The 19,372-nt window shown below is 54.8% G+C and overlaps 1 protein-coding gene across 2 annotated transcripts; it reads left to right on the forward strand.

Annotated features, from left to right (window-relative positions):
- The first annotated feature begins 1,586 nt into the window (after positions 1–1,586).
- On the forward strand, positions 1,587–18,954 carry LRRN2 (leucine rich repeat neuronal 2). Of its 2 annotated transcripts, none has more exons than XM_058039919.1 (2): positions 1,587–1,690; positions 16,660–18,954. In XM_058039919.1, the coding sequence occupies exon 2, from the start codon at positions 16,916–16,918 to the stop codon at positions 18,941–18,943; it is 2,028 nt and encodes a 675-aa protein (XP_057895902.1). In that variant the 5' UTR covers positions 1,587–1,690; positions 16,660–16,915; the 3' UTR covers positions 18,944–18,954. The 2 variants fall into 2 exon arrangements, with proteins under 2 accessions (XP_057895902.1, XP_057895901.1); XM_058039918.1 differs by lacking the exon at positions 1,587–1,690 and adding an exon at positions 1,798–2,050.
- Positions 18,955–19,372: the final 418 nt, after the last annotated feature.

The raw sequence follows: 19,372 nt of genomic DNA on the forward strand, positions 1-19,372 counted from the left end.
ACAGGATGCTAACAGGATCTGGGAAAAACAAATGGGAATTTCCTCCCGTGAGCCAGCCCCGATTTTTCCTTTTGCTGTTGGACAATCCTGGAGGGGCCGGTGCAGCTGAGGCTCCCCTGACCCCGGGGATGCTCTGAAGCAAAGCCCGGCTTTAGTGAGGCTGAAGCCGAGCCCAGCTCGCGTTAGGCGCCTGCGGAAGGGCTCTGCCGAGGGGGGCGGGCAGGGACTCGATGCCATTGAAGCGCTGCCAATTAAATCAGGTCACTCCGAGCGCTCTGCGAGCTCTGCTCGGCGTGTGCGAGGCCCCGCTCCAGCCCCGAGCTCCAGCCCCGAGCTCCAGCCCCGAGCTCCAGCCCTGATCCAGACCCCAGCCCTGCTCCAGACCCAAATTCCAGCCCCGAGTTCCAACCCTGATCCAGCCCCCAGCCCCGCTCCCACCCCAAATGCCAACCCTGATCCAGCCCCAAATTCCAACCCTGACCCAGACCCCAGCCCCGCTCCCACCCCAAATGCCAACCCTGATCCAGCCCCAAATTCCAACCCTGATCCAGCCCCAAATTCCAACCCTGATCCAGACCCCAGCCCTGATCCAGCCCCAAATGCCAACCCTGATCCAGACCCCAGCCCCACTCCAGCCCCAAATTCCAACCCTGATCCAGACCCCAGCCCCACTCCAGCCCCAAATTCCAGTCCTGAGCTCCACCCTCGAGTTCCAACCCTGATCCAGACCCCAGCCCAGCTTCAGCCCCGCTCCAGCCCCAAATTCCAACCCTGATCCAGCCCCCAGCCCTGCTCCAGCCTCGAATTCCAGCCCTGAGCTCCAGCCCCGAGTTGCAATCCTGATTCAGCCCCCAGCCCCACTCCAGCCCCAAATTCCAGCCCCGAGTTCCAACCCCAATCCAGCCCCAGCCCCTCTCCAGCCCCGCTCCGTCCCCAGCCTCGGGCTGGAGCCAAGCCCCGGCTTCGCTCTCCAAACCGAGCATGAAACGGGCACTCGATGGCCGCTGTCACCTCCCCCCTCCCAGGGCCCTCTGTCCCTCCCCGGGGCTGGGAAAGGCTTTTCTGGGATGCAGAAATAAATCTGGGGGTGCTCTGCTGCCCGCACCCCAAATCCTGCCCTTGTCCCAGCCCCACAGCTGCCGGTGACAGGTCCTTGTCCCCGTGTCACGCTGGGTGTCACCGTGGGTGGGGTCTGTGTCACCCCTCTGGGTAACACAGCTGGGCAAAATGTAGATTTTCCCCAGTTTTTTTCCCAAGGTTAAGATTTCCCTGAAAATCGCTTTTTGGGGGAAACGAGCCCCTGCTTGGGGACAGAGCCGGGAAAGCCGCGGGGTGGCCTCGCTGTCCCCTCGGCAGGGACACGGAGCTGGCGGGGTCATCTTTGGAAATGCCGAGAAATCCCGATGGACAGAAGGAAATCTGGCACACAAATCCCAAATTTGGGACCACAAATCCCAAATCTACCGAGCGTCCCCTTCCCCTCGCACCCACCCCCCGGGCTGGGCGACCCCCGTTTGCGGGGAGGGGGCGGCGGCGGCGCAGCGGGAGCGCTGCGGATGCCGAGGGCCGGCTCAGCATCTCCGGGAGAGCCTTCATCCCTCGGCATCATCCCCCGGCAGAGCCTTCATCCCTCGGGAACATCCCCCGCGAGAGGCCGGAGCCGCAGGGGTTAAGGCAGGAGCTGCCGCGGGTGGGTGGCACGCCGTGGCGACAAGGCTGGAGTGAGGAGGAGGAGGAGGATTGGGGAGGGAGGGGAGAAGGAGGAGAGGGAGGAGGAGGAGGAGGAGGAGGAGGAGGGGGAGCGGGCACTGTGCGGCTGCGAAGGCGCCGGGCGAGCGAAGGGTGAGGAGCTCTCTCCGCCGCCTCCCGCCCTGAGGGTGGCCGGAGGGTCCTGCTGGCCCTGTCGCCGTCCTCAGCGACAAGGACAGACCCCGCCAGCGGTGACAGCTCCGGAGCCAGCCGGCCTTTTGTCTGCCAGATGTGCGGGCAGCTGTGGCGGGGGGTGGCAGGCGGTGACAGCGGCGCCGGGGGACGGGGACACGCTCGGAGGGTGAGTTGGGGGCCACCGCTGTGGTTTGGGGGTTTTGGGGCCGGGGGTGACTTTGAGGGGGGCTCCTGCGCTCTGCAGCAGCGAGCCGGCGCCTCCAGCTCGCTCGGGGTTGCTTTTTATTTTTTTTGCCATTCCAGAGCTTTGCTTTCCCTGCTCGATGCTGGGTTTGAGGAGAAATGGTGCGTTTGGAAATAAACGGGGTGGGGAAAAAAAAAAAATAACAGGGAATGGATGGAGAGCGGCGCTCCGGGAGGGGATGAAGGGACGGGAGGAAGGCAGGGATGGCTCCCAGGTACCGCGGGGTGGGAGCCGCATTCCCGCTCCTGGAAACTCCTCCGGGATCCGGCGGATCCTGGGCCCGGCGGGAGCGGGGGGTGAGGGCGGCGGGGCCGGGGGTGATGCGCTGGTCACGGAGCCGCCGGCGGGGCCGGGATCCGGGGATGCTGCCAGGATGCGATCCGGGCGGGAGCGGCGCTTCCCGGGCGTTAACCCCTGAGTGCCCGAGCGACGCGGAAAATGTGACGGGAGGGACGTTGGGTGTGAAATAGAGGAACGACGCGGTCCTTGGGGCTCCTGGCCAGCCCTCCTCCACCTGGGGACAGCAAAGGTGATGGCAAAGGACGCGTCGGGAACAGTCATTTTGGTGTCATTTTGGTGTCATTTTGGTGTCATTTTGGTGTCATTTTAATGTCGTTTTCCTGCTTTCTGTGCCGGTGCCGTGTTTACCTCCCCCCGCTGCCCAGCCCTGCCCCTCCCTGCCGCGGCTGCACCCGCCCGCAGTGCCCGGGTCCCTGTGCCAGCGCCCAGCCCTGCCCGGGGCCGTGCCCAGCCCTGCCCTGCCCGGGTTCCTGTGCCAGCCCTGCCTGGGGCCGTGCCCAGCCCTGCCCGGGTCCCTGCGCCAGCGCCCAGACCTGCCCAGGGCCATGCCCAGCTCTGCCCTGCCCAGGGCCGTGCCCAGCTCTGCCCTGCCCGGGGCCGTGCCCAGCCAGCCCGGAGACCCCCGGGTTGATCCCCAGAGCCGCTCCGGGAAAGGGCTCGGGGCCGGCAGGGACCCTGCGCTCCGTGTGCGGCTGATCCAGCCCTGCCCTCGCCTCTCCCGGTGCTCAGCCCGGCCCTGGTTTCTCCCAGAGCCTGGAGAAAGGGATTGCAGCGCCCAGGAGGAGCGGGAGAAGCCCTGGACACGCAGGGCCGGTGCTGGTGGGAGCCCGGAGGAGCCGCCGGGAGCGGCGTTCCCGGGGATGCCGTGGCTGGAGCTGCAGGTGGGCGCTGCCGCCGGGACCCGCTCCCTCCAGCCTGGACGTGCCGGGGCTGTGGCAGCTCCGGAGCCACGCGCGGGTGTCACCTCTGTCCCCTCCCTGTCCCCTGTGTGTCCCCTCCGGTGTCCCCTGTGTGTCCCCTCCCTGTCCCCTCCGCGCTGGTGCCGAGCCAGGACCCAGCCCTGCCTTTCCCGGGCAGAGCCCCTGGAGAAGCCCGGACGGGAATGGCTCATCCCGGCCTCCCTCATCCTGAGCCTGAGGTGGCTCCGGACACGATTCCCTGTCCTGGGGATTGTCCCGGGATGTCCCTCAGGTCACTGCAGGGACACGGGGCAGCATCTCCCGGCTCCAGACCGGGCTCGCTGTGCTGCAGGATCCCGATCCCGCCCTGCTGAGGCTTTTCCTGGCATTCCCGGCTCTCTGTGTCCCCTCCGCGGGCAGCAGGAGTGGCTTTGTCACCTGCTGGCATCCCTGGAAGCGGCAGAGCAGGATCGGGATCTGAGGGCTCTGCTCCTCGGCCATTCCCAACCCGTTTATTTGGCTGGGATCTCCCTTCCCATTCCCAACCCTTTTATTTAGATGGGATCTCTCCTCCCATTCCCAACCCTTTTCTTTGGAAGGGATCTCCCTTTCCAACCCCAACCTTTCTCTTTGGCTGGCATCTCTCTTCCCATTCCCGTTCCCATTCCCGTTCCCATTCCCGTTCCCGTTCCCGTTCCCATTCCCCCCATTCCCATTCCCATTCCCGTTCCCATTCCCCCCATTCCCATTCCCATTCCCATTCTCGTTCCCATTCCCGTTCCCATTCCCATTCCCATTCCCATTTCCATTCCCATTCCTGTTCCCATTCCTGTTCCCATTCCTGTTCCCATTCCCGTTCCCATTCCCATTCCCATTCCTGTTCCCATTCCCGTTCCCGTTCCCATTCCAGTTCCCATTCCCGTTCCCGTTCCCATTCCCATTCCCATTCCCAACCCCTCCCTTTGGATGGGATCTCTCTTCTCATCCACAGAGGAAAACCAGGAGCTGAGCCGTGCCCAGAGCCCCGGCAGAGCCCTTGGGATCCCTCTGGCACAGGGAAAAGGGCCGGGAATTCTGCAGGACTCCGATCCAACCCCATCCCGACCCCATCCCTGCCCCATCCAGCCTCAGCGGGGCTGCAGGAATTCCCTTTTCCCAAAACCGCGGGTATTGAGCTGGAATTGCCCCCTCGGGGGTTCAGAGGAGCCGTTCCCATTCCCACGGAATCTCAGATTCCCACGGAATTCCCGTTTCAATTCCAGAGCACTCCCGCCGCCCTGCCCAGCCACGGCTCCTTCTCCCGAAGCCCAGGGATCGTCCCTGCTCCTGCTTTCTGCTGGAAAAACACTTCCCTGCCCTTCTGGGATGTGATCCTGGATTTCCTGGCTAGGACAGGGATTGGGGGGATGCTGGGAATGCCCAGAGCTGGTGCAGGGGAGTTTGGGAATGTCGCCTGTGCAGGTGAACCCCAAACACGAGGCTCTGCCCCTTTATTCCCAGATTTCCTCCTGCATCACCCTGGTCATTAATGCTTCTCCCCTTCCCTGGGAGACTCCATGGAATGACATTCCCGATGTCCCAAAAGGACACAAAAATTCATCACCACCCCTTTTTTGCTCCCAAATCCCTTTGCCAGGACATGAAGCAGCTGTTCCCACTGTTCCCAATCCCAAGCCCCTGGAATGAGGGCTGGGATGTCTCTCTCCCCCATGACTTTGGTTTTATGGGATTATTCCCAAGGGAATAATTCCCAGCTTGGAAAGGAGAATCCCAATCCCAGTTGGCTGCTTCCTGCCAGGGCACCGGGATGAGCAGGAAAATGGGATGAATTCAAAATTCCTGAAATTTGGGTGCATTCCCTGTGGATAAAACCCCGCACTGGGATTTTGGGGTGGAATTTTGGGATCGGGATCGCCGCTCCTGAGCCGGGGGATAAACCTGGATAAACCTGGCAACTTCCAGCATCCATTTATCCAGGACTCAGGTACCCTCCGGAATTCCCAGCAGCATTTCAGGCCATCCATTTCTTTATGGAAAGCTTTGGAAAATGCGGATCCAGCAGCTGAATTTTAGGATTTTTTTTGGGAAAATCACCCCGGGATCTTTGCTGTCCCCTCTCCATCCAGCCAGGAGTTCTTGGGGATCATTCCCATGAAAATTCCCACAGGTCCCAAGGTGGGATAGGGGCTGGAAAAGCCCCTCCAAATGCTGGCAAGTGGGAGCTGTTTGCAAACACTCGGGAAAAGCAGGAATTGTGCGGCGGCTCCGTTTGGAGCGCGATCCCGGGGAACAAATAAATATGGGAAAAATTGGGATCCGTTCCCAGACAATTCACAAAGGCCTTAATTGGGACTGAAGTCTGGGGCTCCTCTCGCCCAGACTGGATCCATAAATTATTCGGGAATAAATGATTTGGGATAAGTTATTCGGGATCAGTTATTCACCAGCTCTGCTTGGAATTAAGGCCGGGTTTTCCCCTCCAGGAATGATCCTGGATTTTCCTGACCCTCTCCAGGCTCCAGAGTCTCCCAATCTCTGTTACAAATGCCATTTTTAATGGAATTTATAAGGATCCTAACAAAAATAATCAATCCCAGGTGAAATTTGAGGGTTGGTGCTTTGTCCTTCCCAGTGGACAAAATGAGGAGAATCCAGGCTGGGAAAAAAATTGGGATTTTTGGGGAAGAGAGAGGCTTTAATAAGGAATTTTAAATGAAGAATTTGGAATCAGCAGGAAAAGGGGTTTTGCATCTTAACCATCTTTTCCCAAAGGATCAGAGCAGCCAGCTCCAGATCATTTTTAGGAAGGAAAAGCAGCAGCTTCGCTTCCCTGATTCCCAGCAGGACCTTTGGGAATAATGATGAGGGAAAAGCATTAAAAATACAAATTCTACCTGGAAAAAAAATGGGATTTTTCCAATTTATGATCCTTAAAAAAATGCAATTTGGTTTGTGCCATGAGAAGCTTTTCCGAAGCTTTTCCATCGTTTGGTTGTCAACCTTTCCAGGATGATCCTTAAATTTCAAGGAATATTTTGGCTGCTCCAAGCGGTGTTTGACGCCTCATCAAAGCCTCTCCCTTGCCTTGAAATCCCAAAAAAAAAAAAAAGGAAATGGGGTGGAAGCTTTGATCCCGATTTGAAATTTGCTGCAGAGCTCGTTTTTCCCAGGAATGTTTGGATTCCCATGGAAAATTTTGAGCTCGGTCCCATTTCTGAGTCACTTTTCCCAACTCCCACGAGCTCCCAGGATTGGTTGTCCCAGCTCCGGCATTCCTGAATTCCTGGAGTTTGGTGGGATCCATCCCTTTGGAAGCACCCAGGGCCAGTCCTTCAGAATTCCAGGTCCCCGAATTTCCATCCACGCTGGAATTCCCTTTCCATGGAATTCTTGTTTCAAAAAAAAAAGGGATTTCAGGGGCATTTTCCCGCTGTTTTTATGGCTCTTTAATAATTCCTTGGCTCCTTTTTTTCCCCAGTAAAATCCTCTTGGGCAGGGTTGTCCTCCCTGGCTTGGCCATGGATTTTCCCAGTTTTCCTGGAATTGTCAGGATGCTGAAAAGATGGGAGAGCAGGGATTTGGGAGATGGATTTGGGAAAGGGACTTGGGAAGTGGATTTGGAAATGGATTTGGGAGATGAATTCGGAAAAGGGATTGGGAAATCGATTTGGAAAAGGGATTTGGGAAATGGATTGGGAAATGGTTTGGGGAGATGGATTTGGTTCCATCAGCAGCCCTCGAGGTCTGTCGGGACAGGGATCAGCTTTTCCTGCTGCATTTTCCAGGTTTTCCCATTTCCTACTGCAGAATCCCTGGAAACTGAGGGATTTTTCCATGGGAATGAGGAGGACGAGCAGCTGGGATGTCCCTTGGCTCTCCAAATCTTTTCCTTCCCGCTCCAGAGCCATTCCAGCTCCAGCTCCAAGCCCAGCGGTGTTTGAGCTCATCCCAGTTTTTCCCTCCACGGATCAATCCCCTTTCCCCTCCTCTCCCAGCTCTCAGCCGGATGATTTCATTCCAGACAAGCTGGAAACGGAATTTACCGGGAATCGGGGAGGGATTTTCCACCCGGCGGGCGCAGCATCCACACCCCGCTGGAAAATCCCTCTCGGGGAGCGCCGGGAGCGGCTCAGCCCCCAAAACCCCATAAAGGCAGCGCCGCTCCATCCCCTCCCCGGCTCCCCGAGCCTTTCCAGAGGGATTTGCCTCCATCCCACGGATCCGCTCCGTGCCCGGGGAGGGGGTGAGGCAGCCCTGCCTGCCAGTTGCCACGGCAACCGTAGGTTTTCCTTAGGATTCCTGATGACTCCTTGGCATCCGCGCCGATCCGCGGCTTTTCTTGGGGGATGCTGGGGGTTGTTCCCTTTCCGCTGGAAAAGCCTGGGTTTGATATTTCCCTGGGTTTGTTACTGCTGGGGCTCCCCTCCTTTCCGCCCTGACCTGCAGCCAGAGATTCCAGGCTTGGAATTTGTTGGGAATTGGGAGCTGGGGCACCTTGGGTTGTCCCCTGGCAGCGGGACCTTGTGTCGTTGTGGAATTCCAGAGTCCTTGTGGAATTCCAGAGCCCTGATGGAATTCCAGAGTCTTTGTGGAATTCCAGAGTCTTTGTGGAATTCCAGAGCCCTGATGGAATTCCAGAGTCTTTGTGGAATTCCAGAGTCCTGATGGAATTCCAGAGTCCTTGTGGAATTCCAGAGTCCTTGTGGAATTCCAGAGTCCTGATGGAATTCCAGAGCCCGGATGGAATTCCAGAGTCCTTGTGGAATTCCAGAGTCCTCATGGAATTCCAGAGTCCTTGTGGAATTCCAGAGTCTTTGTGGAATTCCAGAGTCCTGATGGAATTCCAGAGTCCTGATGGAATTCCAGAGTCTTTGTGGAATTCCAGAGTCCTGATGGAATTCCAGAGTCTTTGTGGAATTCCAGAGTCTTTGTGGAATTCCAGATTCCTGATGGAATTCCAGAGTCCTTGTGGAATTCCAGAGTCCTGATGGAATTCCAGAGCCCGGATGGAATTCCAGAGTCCTTGTGGAATTCCAGAGCCCTGATGGAATTCCAGATTCCTGATGGAATTCCAGAGGATGGAATTCCAGAGTCCTGATGGAATTCCAGATTTCTGATGGAATTCCAGAGTCCTTGTGGAATTCCAGAGTCCTGATGGAATTCCAGAGTCCTTGTGGAATTCCAGAGTCTTTGTGGAATTCCAGAGTCTTTGTGGAATTCCAGAGCCCTGATGGAATTCCAGAGTCTTTGTGGAATTCCAGAGTCCTTGTGGAATTCCAGAGGCATCCTGGCCCTGGAGGGATCCCAAGGGTGGGATTGGCTCCTCAAGGAGAATCCTGGATCCTGCAGACATGGCTGGGATGTGATTCCAAGGGTTTTGGTCATTCCAGGCCTTTCTGGCATCCAAGGAGGCCGGAATGCTCCAGGAGAAAAGCAGGGAGAGGCTTCCCTGGGATTGGGAATGGCTTTGATCCCACGGGTGCTGCCCTGAGCTGGAATTCCGTGGGAGCAGCCCTGGAACTCAAACCCTTTGACATTGCCAGGAACTCAAACCCTTTGACATTGCCAGGAACTCAAACCCTTTGACATTCCCAGGAACTCAAACTCTTTGACATTCCCAGGAACTCAAATCCTTTGACATTCCCAGGAACTCAAACCCTTTGACATTCCCAGGAATTCAAATCCTTTGACATTCCCAGGAACTCAAACCCTTTGACATTCCCAGGAATTCAAACCCTTTGACATTCCCAGACATTCCTGTCCTTGGAGGGGGAAGGGAACAGGGGGAGGTTTGGGGGGAGCTGCTCTGCAAATGAGGCGGCGTTAATGAGGAATTAATTATCGATCGTTCCCCATCCGCTGGGAAGGTCACAGGGAATGACACAGCAGCGTCCCCGCTGTGCCCTGCATGGAGCAGCGCTCCCAAATTCCCATTTTATGGAATTTTGGGGGGGCTGAGCCCTTCCCTGGGCTCCCAGAGAGGGATTTTCCAGCGGGATGTGGATGCTGAGCATTCCCACTGCACCCACGGGATGGAAAAACCCGGCCTGACCCTGGCAAAATCCCACAGCTCCTTTAGGGAATGGGATGGGATGGGGATGGGGATGGGGATGGGATGGGATGGGATGGGATGGGATGGGATGGGATGGGATGGGATGGGATGGGATGGGATGGGATGGGATGGGATGGGGTGGGATGGGGATGGGGATGGGGATGGGATAGGATGGGATGGGATGGGATGGGATGGGGCAGGAATGCTGGGGGCTCCCAGCTCCCCACAGTTCCCAGTGACTGGAGCAGTACTGATCACAGAATTCCCCAAAATCTGGAAGCAAATTCCACTTGGAAGCTTTCCCTGGAACCCTCAGCGACGGCTTCCAAAGGTTGAAGGGCTCTAAATTCTCTCTTGGGAAGGAGATCCTGGGGATGGCTCAGGAAAAACCAGGCAGGAACAGCCAGGAAGGGCGTGGGGCAGGAGGGGAATATTTGGGATATTCTGGGAATGCACCTGTGACCTCCCCGCCTGGATAGGAAGGGGCTGGATTGGGAAATTCCATGGAATTCTGTGTGGGAGGTAAAACGAGCCAAGGCTCTGCAAATCATCAAAAAAAAAAAAAAAAAAAAAAAGAGGTGTCAAGGGTGATAAACACCCAAAAATCAGATTTTTCCTCCTTTCTGCCTGGAATGTTCTTATGTGCCGTTGGAAATGTGGGATTTGGGAGCGGGGATCCGCAGGCACGGACGGAGTTCAGCTCCTGCTGCAGCCTGGAGCCGCTGCCAGGAGCTGGAGCTGCTCCCAAAAACGCAGAGAGCTGCAGCCCAGCGCGGCTCAGGGGGGGTGAAAAACATGGATTTTCCACAGAGAAGGACAATCCAGATGAAATTCCATCTCCACAGTCCTGGATCTCTCCAGGGGCAGAGCTCAGCCAGCTTTCCCCCACCATGGAATTTGGGCAATTCCAAATGCTCCAGGTTAACACCATGGCCTGAGGATCAGGGATAAAATGAGGTGGTCCAGGGGCTGAAAATCATGGATTTGAGACTTCTGGGCTGAAAATCATGGATTTGAGGCTTTCTGGGCTGAAAATCACGGATTTGAGGCTTTCTGGTTGAAAATCATGGATTTGAGGCTTTCTGGTTGAAAATCATGGATTTGAGGCTTTCTGGCTGAAAATCATGGAATTGAAGCTTTCTGGGCTGAAAATCATGGATTTGAGGCTTCTGGGCTGAAAATAATGGATTTGAGCCTTTCTGGTTGAAAATCATGGATTTGAGCCTTTCTGGGCTGAAAATCAGGAAAATCCTCCTGGTTGGAAATCATGGATTTGAGACTTCTGGGCTGAAAATCATGGAATTGAAGCTTTCTGGGCTGAAAATCATGGAATTGAGGCTTTCTGGCTGAAAATCATGGATGTGAGGCTTTCTGGGCTGAAAATCATGGAATTGAGGCTTCCTGGTTGGAAATCAGGAAAATCCTCCTGGTTGAAAAGAATGGATTTGAGGCTTCTTGTCTGAAAATCCCTGGGGATTTATGAACTTTTGGAAAGGCCAAACTCCCAAAAGCTGAATTTTGGAGAAGGGATCCCCAGCCCAGGGACCTGAGCATCTCCAAAGCTCCCTTGGGATGAGATGTGCGATCTTTAGGGAATGACTGAGGCATCCAAACTCCTCTGGAATGTGCAGTTTGAGGCCGAGAGGGCCAAATTCTGCCCCTTTTCCCAGGCTGGAAGCTGAGCCTGGATTGGGGATGCCACAGGAACCTGTGGGAGCGTTTGGAGGGGGAAAACCACAAACAAAACAATTCCAGAGACAATTCCAGAGGTGAGACAACAATTCCAGAGCTGAGACAACAATTCCAGAGGCGAGACAACAATTCCAGAGGCAAGACAACAATTCCAGAGCTGAGACAGCAATTCCAGAGCTGGGACAACAATTCCAGAGCTGAGACAACAATTCCAAAGCTGAGACAACAATTCCAGAGCTGAGACAACAATTCCAGAGCTGAGACAACAATTCCAGAGCTGAGACAACAATTCCAGAGCTGGGACAACAATTCCAGAGCTGAGACAGCAATTCCAGAGGCGAGACAACAATTCCAGAGCTGAGACAACAATTCCAGAGGCAAAACAACAATTCCAGAGCTGAGACAACAATTCCAGAGCTGAGACAACAATTCCAAAGCTGAGACAACAATTCCAAAGCTGAGACAACAATTCCAAAGCTGAGACAACAATTCCAGAGTCAAGACAACAATTCCAGAGCCGAGACAATTCCAGAGCCAAGACAAATCCCAAGCCCTGGAGCGCCCGATGAGCACACCAGGCTGATTTCCCGGCCCTCCTCATTAAAATCCAGCCAGAGACAGGCAGAGAAGCACCGAGATAAGAGATAAGAGGCAGCTGCTGCCCCCGGCTGCGTTTTTATCTCCTGGCTGCCTCCCAGACAAGCAGGCATAACAGGAATCACGTTATCGCCCTCTCCCTGCCCGCTGAGATGCAGGAGGATGCGAAAAAAAAAATAAAAATAAAAATCCCATCCTTGTGCACAAAACAATGATTGAGAGGAGAAATCGCTGGAAAGGGAGTTTGGAGCGGATTCTGCCCATCCTGGTGGCTCCAAACCCTGTCCAGCTTGGCCGTGGACACTTCCAGAGTTGGGGAAAGCTGTGCCAGGGCCTTGCTGCCCTCATGGGGAAGGATTTCTCCCCAAAATCCCGTCTAAACCCACCCTCCTTCTGCTGGGAAAAGCTCCAAGGAAACGCTTCCAAAGCTGCTTTTCCCCAGCAAAAATCCCGGCTCAGACCTCAGCAGGGACTTTGCCAGGTGTTCCCCAACTCCTGGAAATGTTTTTTTTAGGGAATAACATCCCGAAATGGCAGCTGGAGGCTGCTGTGAGGGACACAGGATGGCACACGATGGGGACACGTGTGGGGACATCGCTGTCCCATGCCGTGTCACCTCGGGGGTGGTGTTGGGTTTAGGGGGGTGAAGCTGCTGGAAAAGGGGGTGGGAATGGCCTGGAAATCCCAGGAAAACCTTCCCATCCCAGGAACAGTCTCATAATTCCAGGAAAACCCTCGTCATTCCAGGGAAACTCTCATATTCCAGGAGCAGCCTCGTATCTCAGGAAAACCTTCCCATCCCAGGAAAACTTTCATATTTAAGGAACATCTTCCCATCCCGGGAAAAACTTCGTATTCCAGGAAAACCTTCCCATCCCAGGAAAACTCTCCCATCCCAGGAACAGCCTGGTATCCCAAGAAAAACTTTCATATTCCACGAAAACCCTCCCATCCCAAGAAAACTTCCATGAGGAACACCTTCCCATCCCGGGAAAAACTTTGTATTCCAGGAAAACCATCCCATCCTAGGAAAACTTTCATATTTAAGGAACATCTTCCCATCCCAGAAAAACTTTATATTCCATCCCAGGAAAACTCTCCCATCCCAAGAAAACTTCCATAAGGAACACCTTCCCATCCCGGGAAAAACTCATATTCCAGGAAAACCTTTCCACCCCAGGAAAACCCTCCCATCCTGGCATCATCCACCTCAGGAACACGCGCCCCTCAACTGCCGAGCGCCAAAACCCCCTGGAATTTCTGAAAAGGCCCCAAAAGCCACCAAGTTTTCCCAGCGGCAGCTCCTCAATCCCATCTCCCATCTCCAGGCTGGGGTTCCGGGAGGGAGCTCGGGGTTTCCATGGAGCCGCGGCGGCCGCGGGGCTCAGCCCGGGCATACAGATGAGGGGCGAGGGGGGGCGGTTGCCACGGAGCCGGCGACACTCGGGGCCCTTTGTCCCTCTATTTATTCCTCCTTTGTCCCTTCATTTATTTCTCCTTTGTCCCTCTATTTATTTCTCCTTCGTCCCTTCATTTACTTCTTCTTTATCCCTTCATTTCTTTCTTCTTTATCCCTTCATTTCTTTCTTCTTTGTCCCTTCATTTATTTCTCCTTCGTCCCTTATTTACTTCTTTATTCCTTCATTTCCTTCTTCTTTATCCCTTCATTTCTTTCTCCTTCGTCCCTTCATTTATTTCTCCTTCGTCCCTCTATTTATTTCTCCTTCGTCCCTTCATTTATTTCTCCTTCATCCCTTCATTTACTTCTCCTTCGTCCCTTCATTTATTTCTTTTTTGTCCCTTCATTTATTTCTCCTTCGTCCCTTCATTTATTTATCCTTCGTCCCTTCATTTACTTCTTTATTCCTTCATTTCCTTCTTCTTTATCCCTTCATTTCTTTCTTCTTTGTCCCTTCATTTATTTCTCCTTCGTCCCTTCATTTATTTCTCCTTCATCCCTTCATTTATTTCTTCTTTGTCCCTTCATTTATTTCTCCTTCGTCCCTTCATTTATTTCTCCTTCATCCCTTCATTTATTTCTTCTTTGTCCCTCTATTTATTTCTCCTTCATCCCTTCATTTATTTCTCCTTCATCCCTTCATTCATTTCTTCTTTGTCCCTTCATTTATTTCTTCTTTGTCCCTTTATTTATTTCTCCTTCGTCCCATTATTTATTTCTTCTGTTAAAAATAGGTTAGAAAACTAACAGCACATGCTTAACAATTATCAACTACTTCACAATGGTTTCTAACCTATTTTTAACACTTCTTTGTCCCTCTATTTATTTCTCCTTCATCCCTTTATTTATTTCTTCTTTCCCCATTTATTCCTTCTTGTTCCTTAATTTCTTCTTTGTCCCTCTATTTATTTCTCCTTCATCCCTTTATTTATTTCTTCTTTCTCCATTTATTCCTTCTTGTTCCTCAATTTCTTCTTTGTCCCTCTATTTATTTCTTCTTTCTTCATTTATTTCTTCTTGTCACTTAATTTCTTCTTTGTCCTTTTATTTATTTCTCCTTTTCCTTTGTATTTCTCCTTTGTCCTTTTTTATTTCTCATTTTTGTCCCTTCATTTTTCTTTTGCCCCTTCACTTTCTCCTTTCCCCCTGTGTTTCTCTTTTTTCTTGCATTTCTCCTTTATCTCAGTATTTCTCCCCCTTCCCTGTATTTATTTCTTCTTCTTCTTCATTTATTTCTTATTCATTTCTTCTTCAGTTTGCTCCTTTCCATTAATTTTAGTCCCAAGTTTTCCCAAATCCACCCTTCTCCCTGAACTCCCCATCCTGTGACTCGCACAAACCCCTGGATTATCCCACATCCAGGATTTCTCCCAGCCATCCATGCTGCAACCCTGCCCTGTGCTGGGAAAAACGGGATAAAATCCAATTATGGACGAAACCAGCAGAGCTGGGGAGGTTTTCTCTGGAAAAGCAGGGTTGGAACCAGGTGCCTTTCCCAGGATTTTCCCCCCTCAGCAGGGATCACTCACTGCTAAAGCTCTTCCTTTTCTCCCAGTTTGTTCCTTTCCATGAATTTTGGTCCCAAATCCGCCATTTTCCCACAAGTTCCCATCCCATGACTCACACAAACTCCTGGATTATCTCATATCAAAGATTTCTCCCTGCAACCCTGCCCTGTGCTGGGAAAAACGGGATAAAATCCAATTATGGATGAAACCAGCAGAGCTGGGGAGGTTTTCTCTGGAAAAGCAGGGTTGGAACCAGGTGCCTTTCCCAGGATTTTCCCCCCTCAGCTGGGATCACTCACTGCTAAAGCTCTTCCTTTTCTCCCAGTTTGTTCCTTTCCATGAATTTTGGTCCCAAATCTGCCATTTTCCCACAAGTTCCCATCCCATGACTCACACAAACTCCTGGATTATCTCATATCAAAGATTTCTCCCTGCAACCCTGCCCTGTGCTGGGAAAAACGGGATAAAATCCAATTATGGATGAAACCAGCGGAGCTGGGGAGGCTTTCCCTGGAAAACCAGGGTTGGAACCAGGCGCCTTCTCCAGCGTTTCCTTCACACCTCAAAGAAAACAAATAAAACTCCTCCAAATTCCTTCGTAATATTTTTTTTACGGAGAAAAGATTCGAGAGATATTCGAACAGCTGGAGACTTTTACAGACCCGAAAACGCCGGAGCACTTAAAAGGAAAGGTGTGGATCCATCAGAGGGAAGCGGGAATCGATGGATCCATCCTTTCCTTTCATGCTGGCTCTGCGGGAGCTGCTTTGAAAGCAGCGGGGAAGGAGGGAAAAGAGCGGAGATCGATCCGGGAGGAGCTGATGTGGAATAAACTCGGCTCAGGAGCCCTTCCCAGGGAGAGCACGGCGGGGATAAAACTGAAACTTCGCTTTTCCCACTCTTTTAATGTTTTTTTTTGTTGTTTTTTTCCCCTGCTGGGTGAGAGGCTTTTAAGGGAAGGAAAGGTTGGATTGGGGTCAGCATGGGGTGGGAGAGCTGGAGGAAATAATGGAATCAAAGGCTGGACTGGGAGAGGGGCAGGAGGTGCTGGGGGTTCAAACCTACCCCAGATTCCCCCAGAGCATTTCTGATGTTTGGGGGATGTTTTTCCCTAAGGAAAATCCCATTGGAGGACCCCAAATGGGGCTGGAGCTTCTGGATGGGGGAATTTGGAGCTGGGGAGGATGAGGAGCAGGAAGCAGAGCCCACAGGAAGATGATTCCCATGGATAATTATTCCCATGGAAATTTATTCCCAACTCTTGCAGCTCTGGCTCTGCTCAGCCACAGATCCAGGGGGGTCCTGAGGAGAATCCATGGGATGATTCCACCAGATTCTCTGGGATGAGAAGGCACAGAAAATGCCATGGATATAGAATGGAATTCATGGATTTGTTTCGGGAATCCTGGGAAGATTCCATGGCATAATTCCACCCAGATCCCGTGGGATGGGAGGACACAGTTCAATCATGGATATAAAGCAGAATTCATGGATTTGTTTGGAGGGCAGATTCCATGGGATAATTCCAGCCAGATTTTCTGGGATGGGAAGGCACAGAAAATGCCACGGATATAAAATGGAATTCATGGATTTGATTTGGGAAGATTCCATGGCATAATTCCACCCAGATCCTGTGGGATGGGAGGACACAGTTCAATCATGGATATAAAGCAGAATTCATGGATTTGTTTGGAGGGTCCTGGGCAGATTCCATGGGATAATTCCAGCCAGATTTTCTGGGATGGGAAGGCACAGAAAATGCCATGGATATAAAATGGAATTCATGGATTTGATTTGGGAAGATTCTATGGGATAATTCCACACAGATCCTGTGGGATAGGAGGGCACAGTGAATGCTACGGATACAAAATGGAATTCATGGATTTGCTGGGCAGTTTTGAGGGCACTGGGGGTCCTGGGGGTGCCATCCTCCGATTTTTACCTCCCCAACCTGTCCCCTGTCCCTGCCCCTTGCTCCCCACAAGCCCAAACCCTCCTCTAACCCAACTTTGCTGTTTTTCCAGGAATGACCTCAAGGAGAAGCCCGGAAGATGCAGCCAAGCACGGCAACAACTCCTTTGGGGAGGAAGAAGAGGCCCAGCTCTGACTGAGGTGCCCCCAGCACTTTGAGCTCCCATTTTGGGGGCGCCGGGCAGGGGCCGACCCTTCCAGGGGCTCGCATGGAGCATCTCCCGCCACGGGCGCCGTCCCCACCTCGCCGTCACCGCTGTCACCCCGCGGCCAGCTCTGGATGCTCCCTGTGACCTTCAGCAGCCCAAAATGAGAGGCCTCCGGCCCAGCTGCCTCCTGCTGTGCGTGGTGGCCGCCAGCGCCATGCCCACGGTGCCCTGGCGGGTGGCGTGTCCCCCGCGCTGCGTGTGCCAGATCCGGCCCTGGTACACGCCCCGCTCTGCCTACCGCGAGGCGGCCACGGTGGACTGCAACGACCTCTTCATCACCTCGGTGCCCCCGGAGCTGCCCGAGGGTACGCAGACCCTGCTGCTGCAGAGCAACAACATCGCCAGGCTGGAGCAGGGCGAGCTGGGCTACCTGCGGAACCTGTCGGAGCTGGATCTGTCGCAGAACAGCTTCTCTGACGTCTGGGATTTTGGGCTCAGGAACATGCCCCAGCTGCTCAGCCTGCACCTGGAGGAGAATCAGCTCTCTGATCTGCCCGACAGCAGCTTCCCGGGCTTGGGGAACCTTCAGGAGCTCTACCTGAACCACAACCGGCTCCGCAGCATCGCCCCCCGCGCCTTCGCCGGCCTGGGCAGCCTCCTGCGGCTCCACCTCAACTCCAACCTGCTGAGGACGCTGGACAGCCGTTGGTTCCAGATGCTGCCCAGCCTGGAGATCCTCATGGTCGGGGGCAACAAGGTGGACGCCATCCTGGACATGAATTTCCGGCCCCTGGGCAACCTGAGGAGTTTGGTGCTGGCCGGGATGCAGCTGCGGGAGATCTCGGATTACGCCCTGGAAGGGCTGAGGAGCCTGGAGAGCCTGTCCTTCTACGACAACAAGCTGGCAGATGTCCCCAAGAGGGCCCTGCAGCAGGTGCCCGGCCTGAAATTCCTGGATCTGAACAAGAACCCGCTGCAGAGGGTCAAGCAGAGCGACTTCACCAACATGCTGCACCTCAAGGAGCTGGGCCTCAACAACATGGACGAGCTGGTGTCCATCGACCAGTTCGCCCTCATCAACCTCCCCGAGCTGACCAAGCTGGACGTCACCAACAACCCCAAGCTGTCCTTCATCCACCCCAAGGCCTTCCAGCACCTTCCGCAGCTGGAGACGCTGATGCTCAACAACAACGCCCTAAGTGCCTTGCACCGGCAGACGGTGGAGTCGCTGCCCAACCTGCAGGAGATCAGCATCCACGGCAACCCGCTGCGCTGCGACTGCGTCATCCGCTGGGTCAACAGCACCCGGCCCCGCGTGCGCTTCATCGAGCCGCAGTCCACGCTGTGCGCCGAGCCCCCCGACCTCCAGCGCCGCCACATCCGCGACGTCCCGTTCCGGGAGATGACGGAGCAGTGCCTGCCGCTCATCTCCGCCCGCAGCATCCCGGCGCGCCTGGACGCCCAGGTGGGCGACAACGTGGCCCTGCACTGCCGGGCGCTGGCGGAGCCGGAGCCGGAGATTTACTGGGTGACGCCGGCCGGGGTGAAGCTGCTGCCGTTTGGGGACGACGGGAAGTTCAAGGTGCACTCGGAGGGGACGCTGGAGATCCGCGGCATCGCGGCGGGCGAGGCCGGGCTCTACACGTGCGTGGCTCACAACCTGCTGGGCGCCGACACCCGCGGCGTCCGCGTGCTGGTCAACCGCTCCTTCCCGCTGGGCCAGGCCGAGCTGGAGCTGCTGGTGGTGGATGTCCAGCCCCACCACGTCCTGCTGGCCTGGCGGCCGTGCCTCAACGCCGTCTCCTCCAACCTCACCTGGGCCAGCTCGGCGCCGGGCGCGGCGCTGGGCTCGGCGCGGATCCCGGCGGGCACCCACAGCTTCAACATCACCCGGCTGCGCCCCGACACCGAGTACCGGGCGTGTCTGCGCGTCACCTTGGTGGCATCGCCGCTCAGGGTGGCCTGTGTGAGCGCCAGGACTAAAGAGGCCAGGCGGGGCGTGCCGTGGGGACAGGGGACGCTGGTGGCGGCGCTGCTGCTGTGCCTGCTGCTCCTGGCGGTGGCGGTGAGCGGCGGTGAGCGGCGGGAATCGCTCCGTGGCGCCGGGGCCGTGCGCGTGGTTTATCCCGTGCAGCCCCGGGGACACCTCCTGGCCGTGGAGGTGCAGGCGGCGCCCCTGGAGTGCTGAGGGAGGATGGATTTTGGGGGGGGGGGGGGGGGCGTTCGGTGGGGTTTTGGGGTGGGTGGGGAGGGGGGGAAAGGGTTTTTTACCAAAAAAAAAAATGCTGGGAAAAAACTGGATTTTGTGGACGTGACCTTGAGGAGCCGCAGGAGCCATGGGAGAGGAGCCTCTGGTGGTCCTGGATTCGTGTGGAGGGGCTGGATTTGGCCGTGGATCCCCAAAAAGCCCCGCTGGGAAGATGGGAGGGGATGGAGAACGCTGTGGGGACGATGCCCCGAGTGGGTGAAGAGCCATAAAAGGAACCCCAAACCTGCGTCCCCCTGGCACCAGGGACACCCCAGAGGTGTCACCTCCCTCGCTGGACAGTCCCCGCTTTGGAAATACAGAAAAACGCTAAAAACCCCTTAAAAAAAGAGGTTTCTTCCTTTGGGATCT

The sequence above is a fragment of the Melospiza georgiana genome, chromosome 23 (genome assembly GCF_028018845.1).
Source record: "Melospiza georgiana isolate bMelGeo1 chromosome 23, bMelGeo1.pri, whole genome shotgun sequence".
Lineage (NCBI taxonomy): Eukaryota > Metazoa > Chordata > Aves > Passeriformes > Passerellidae > Melospiza > Melospiza georgiana.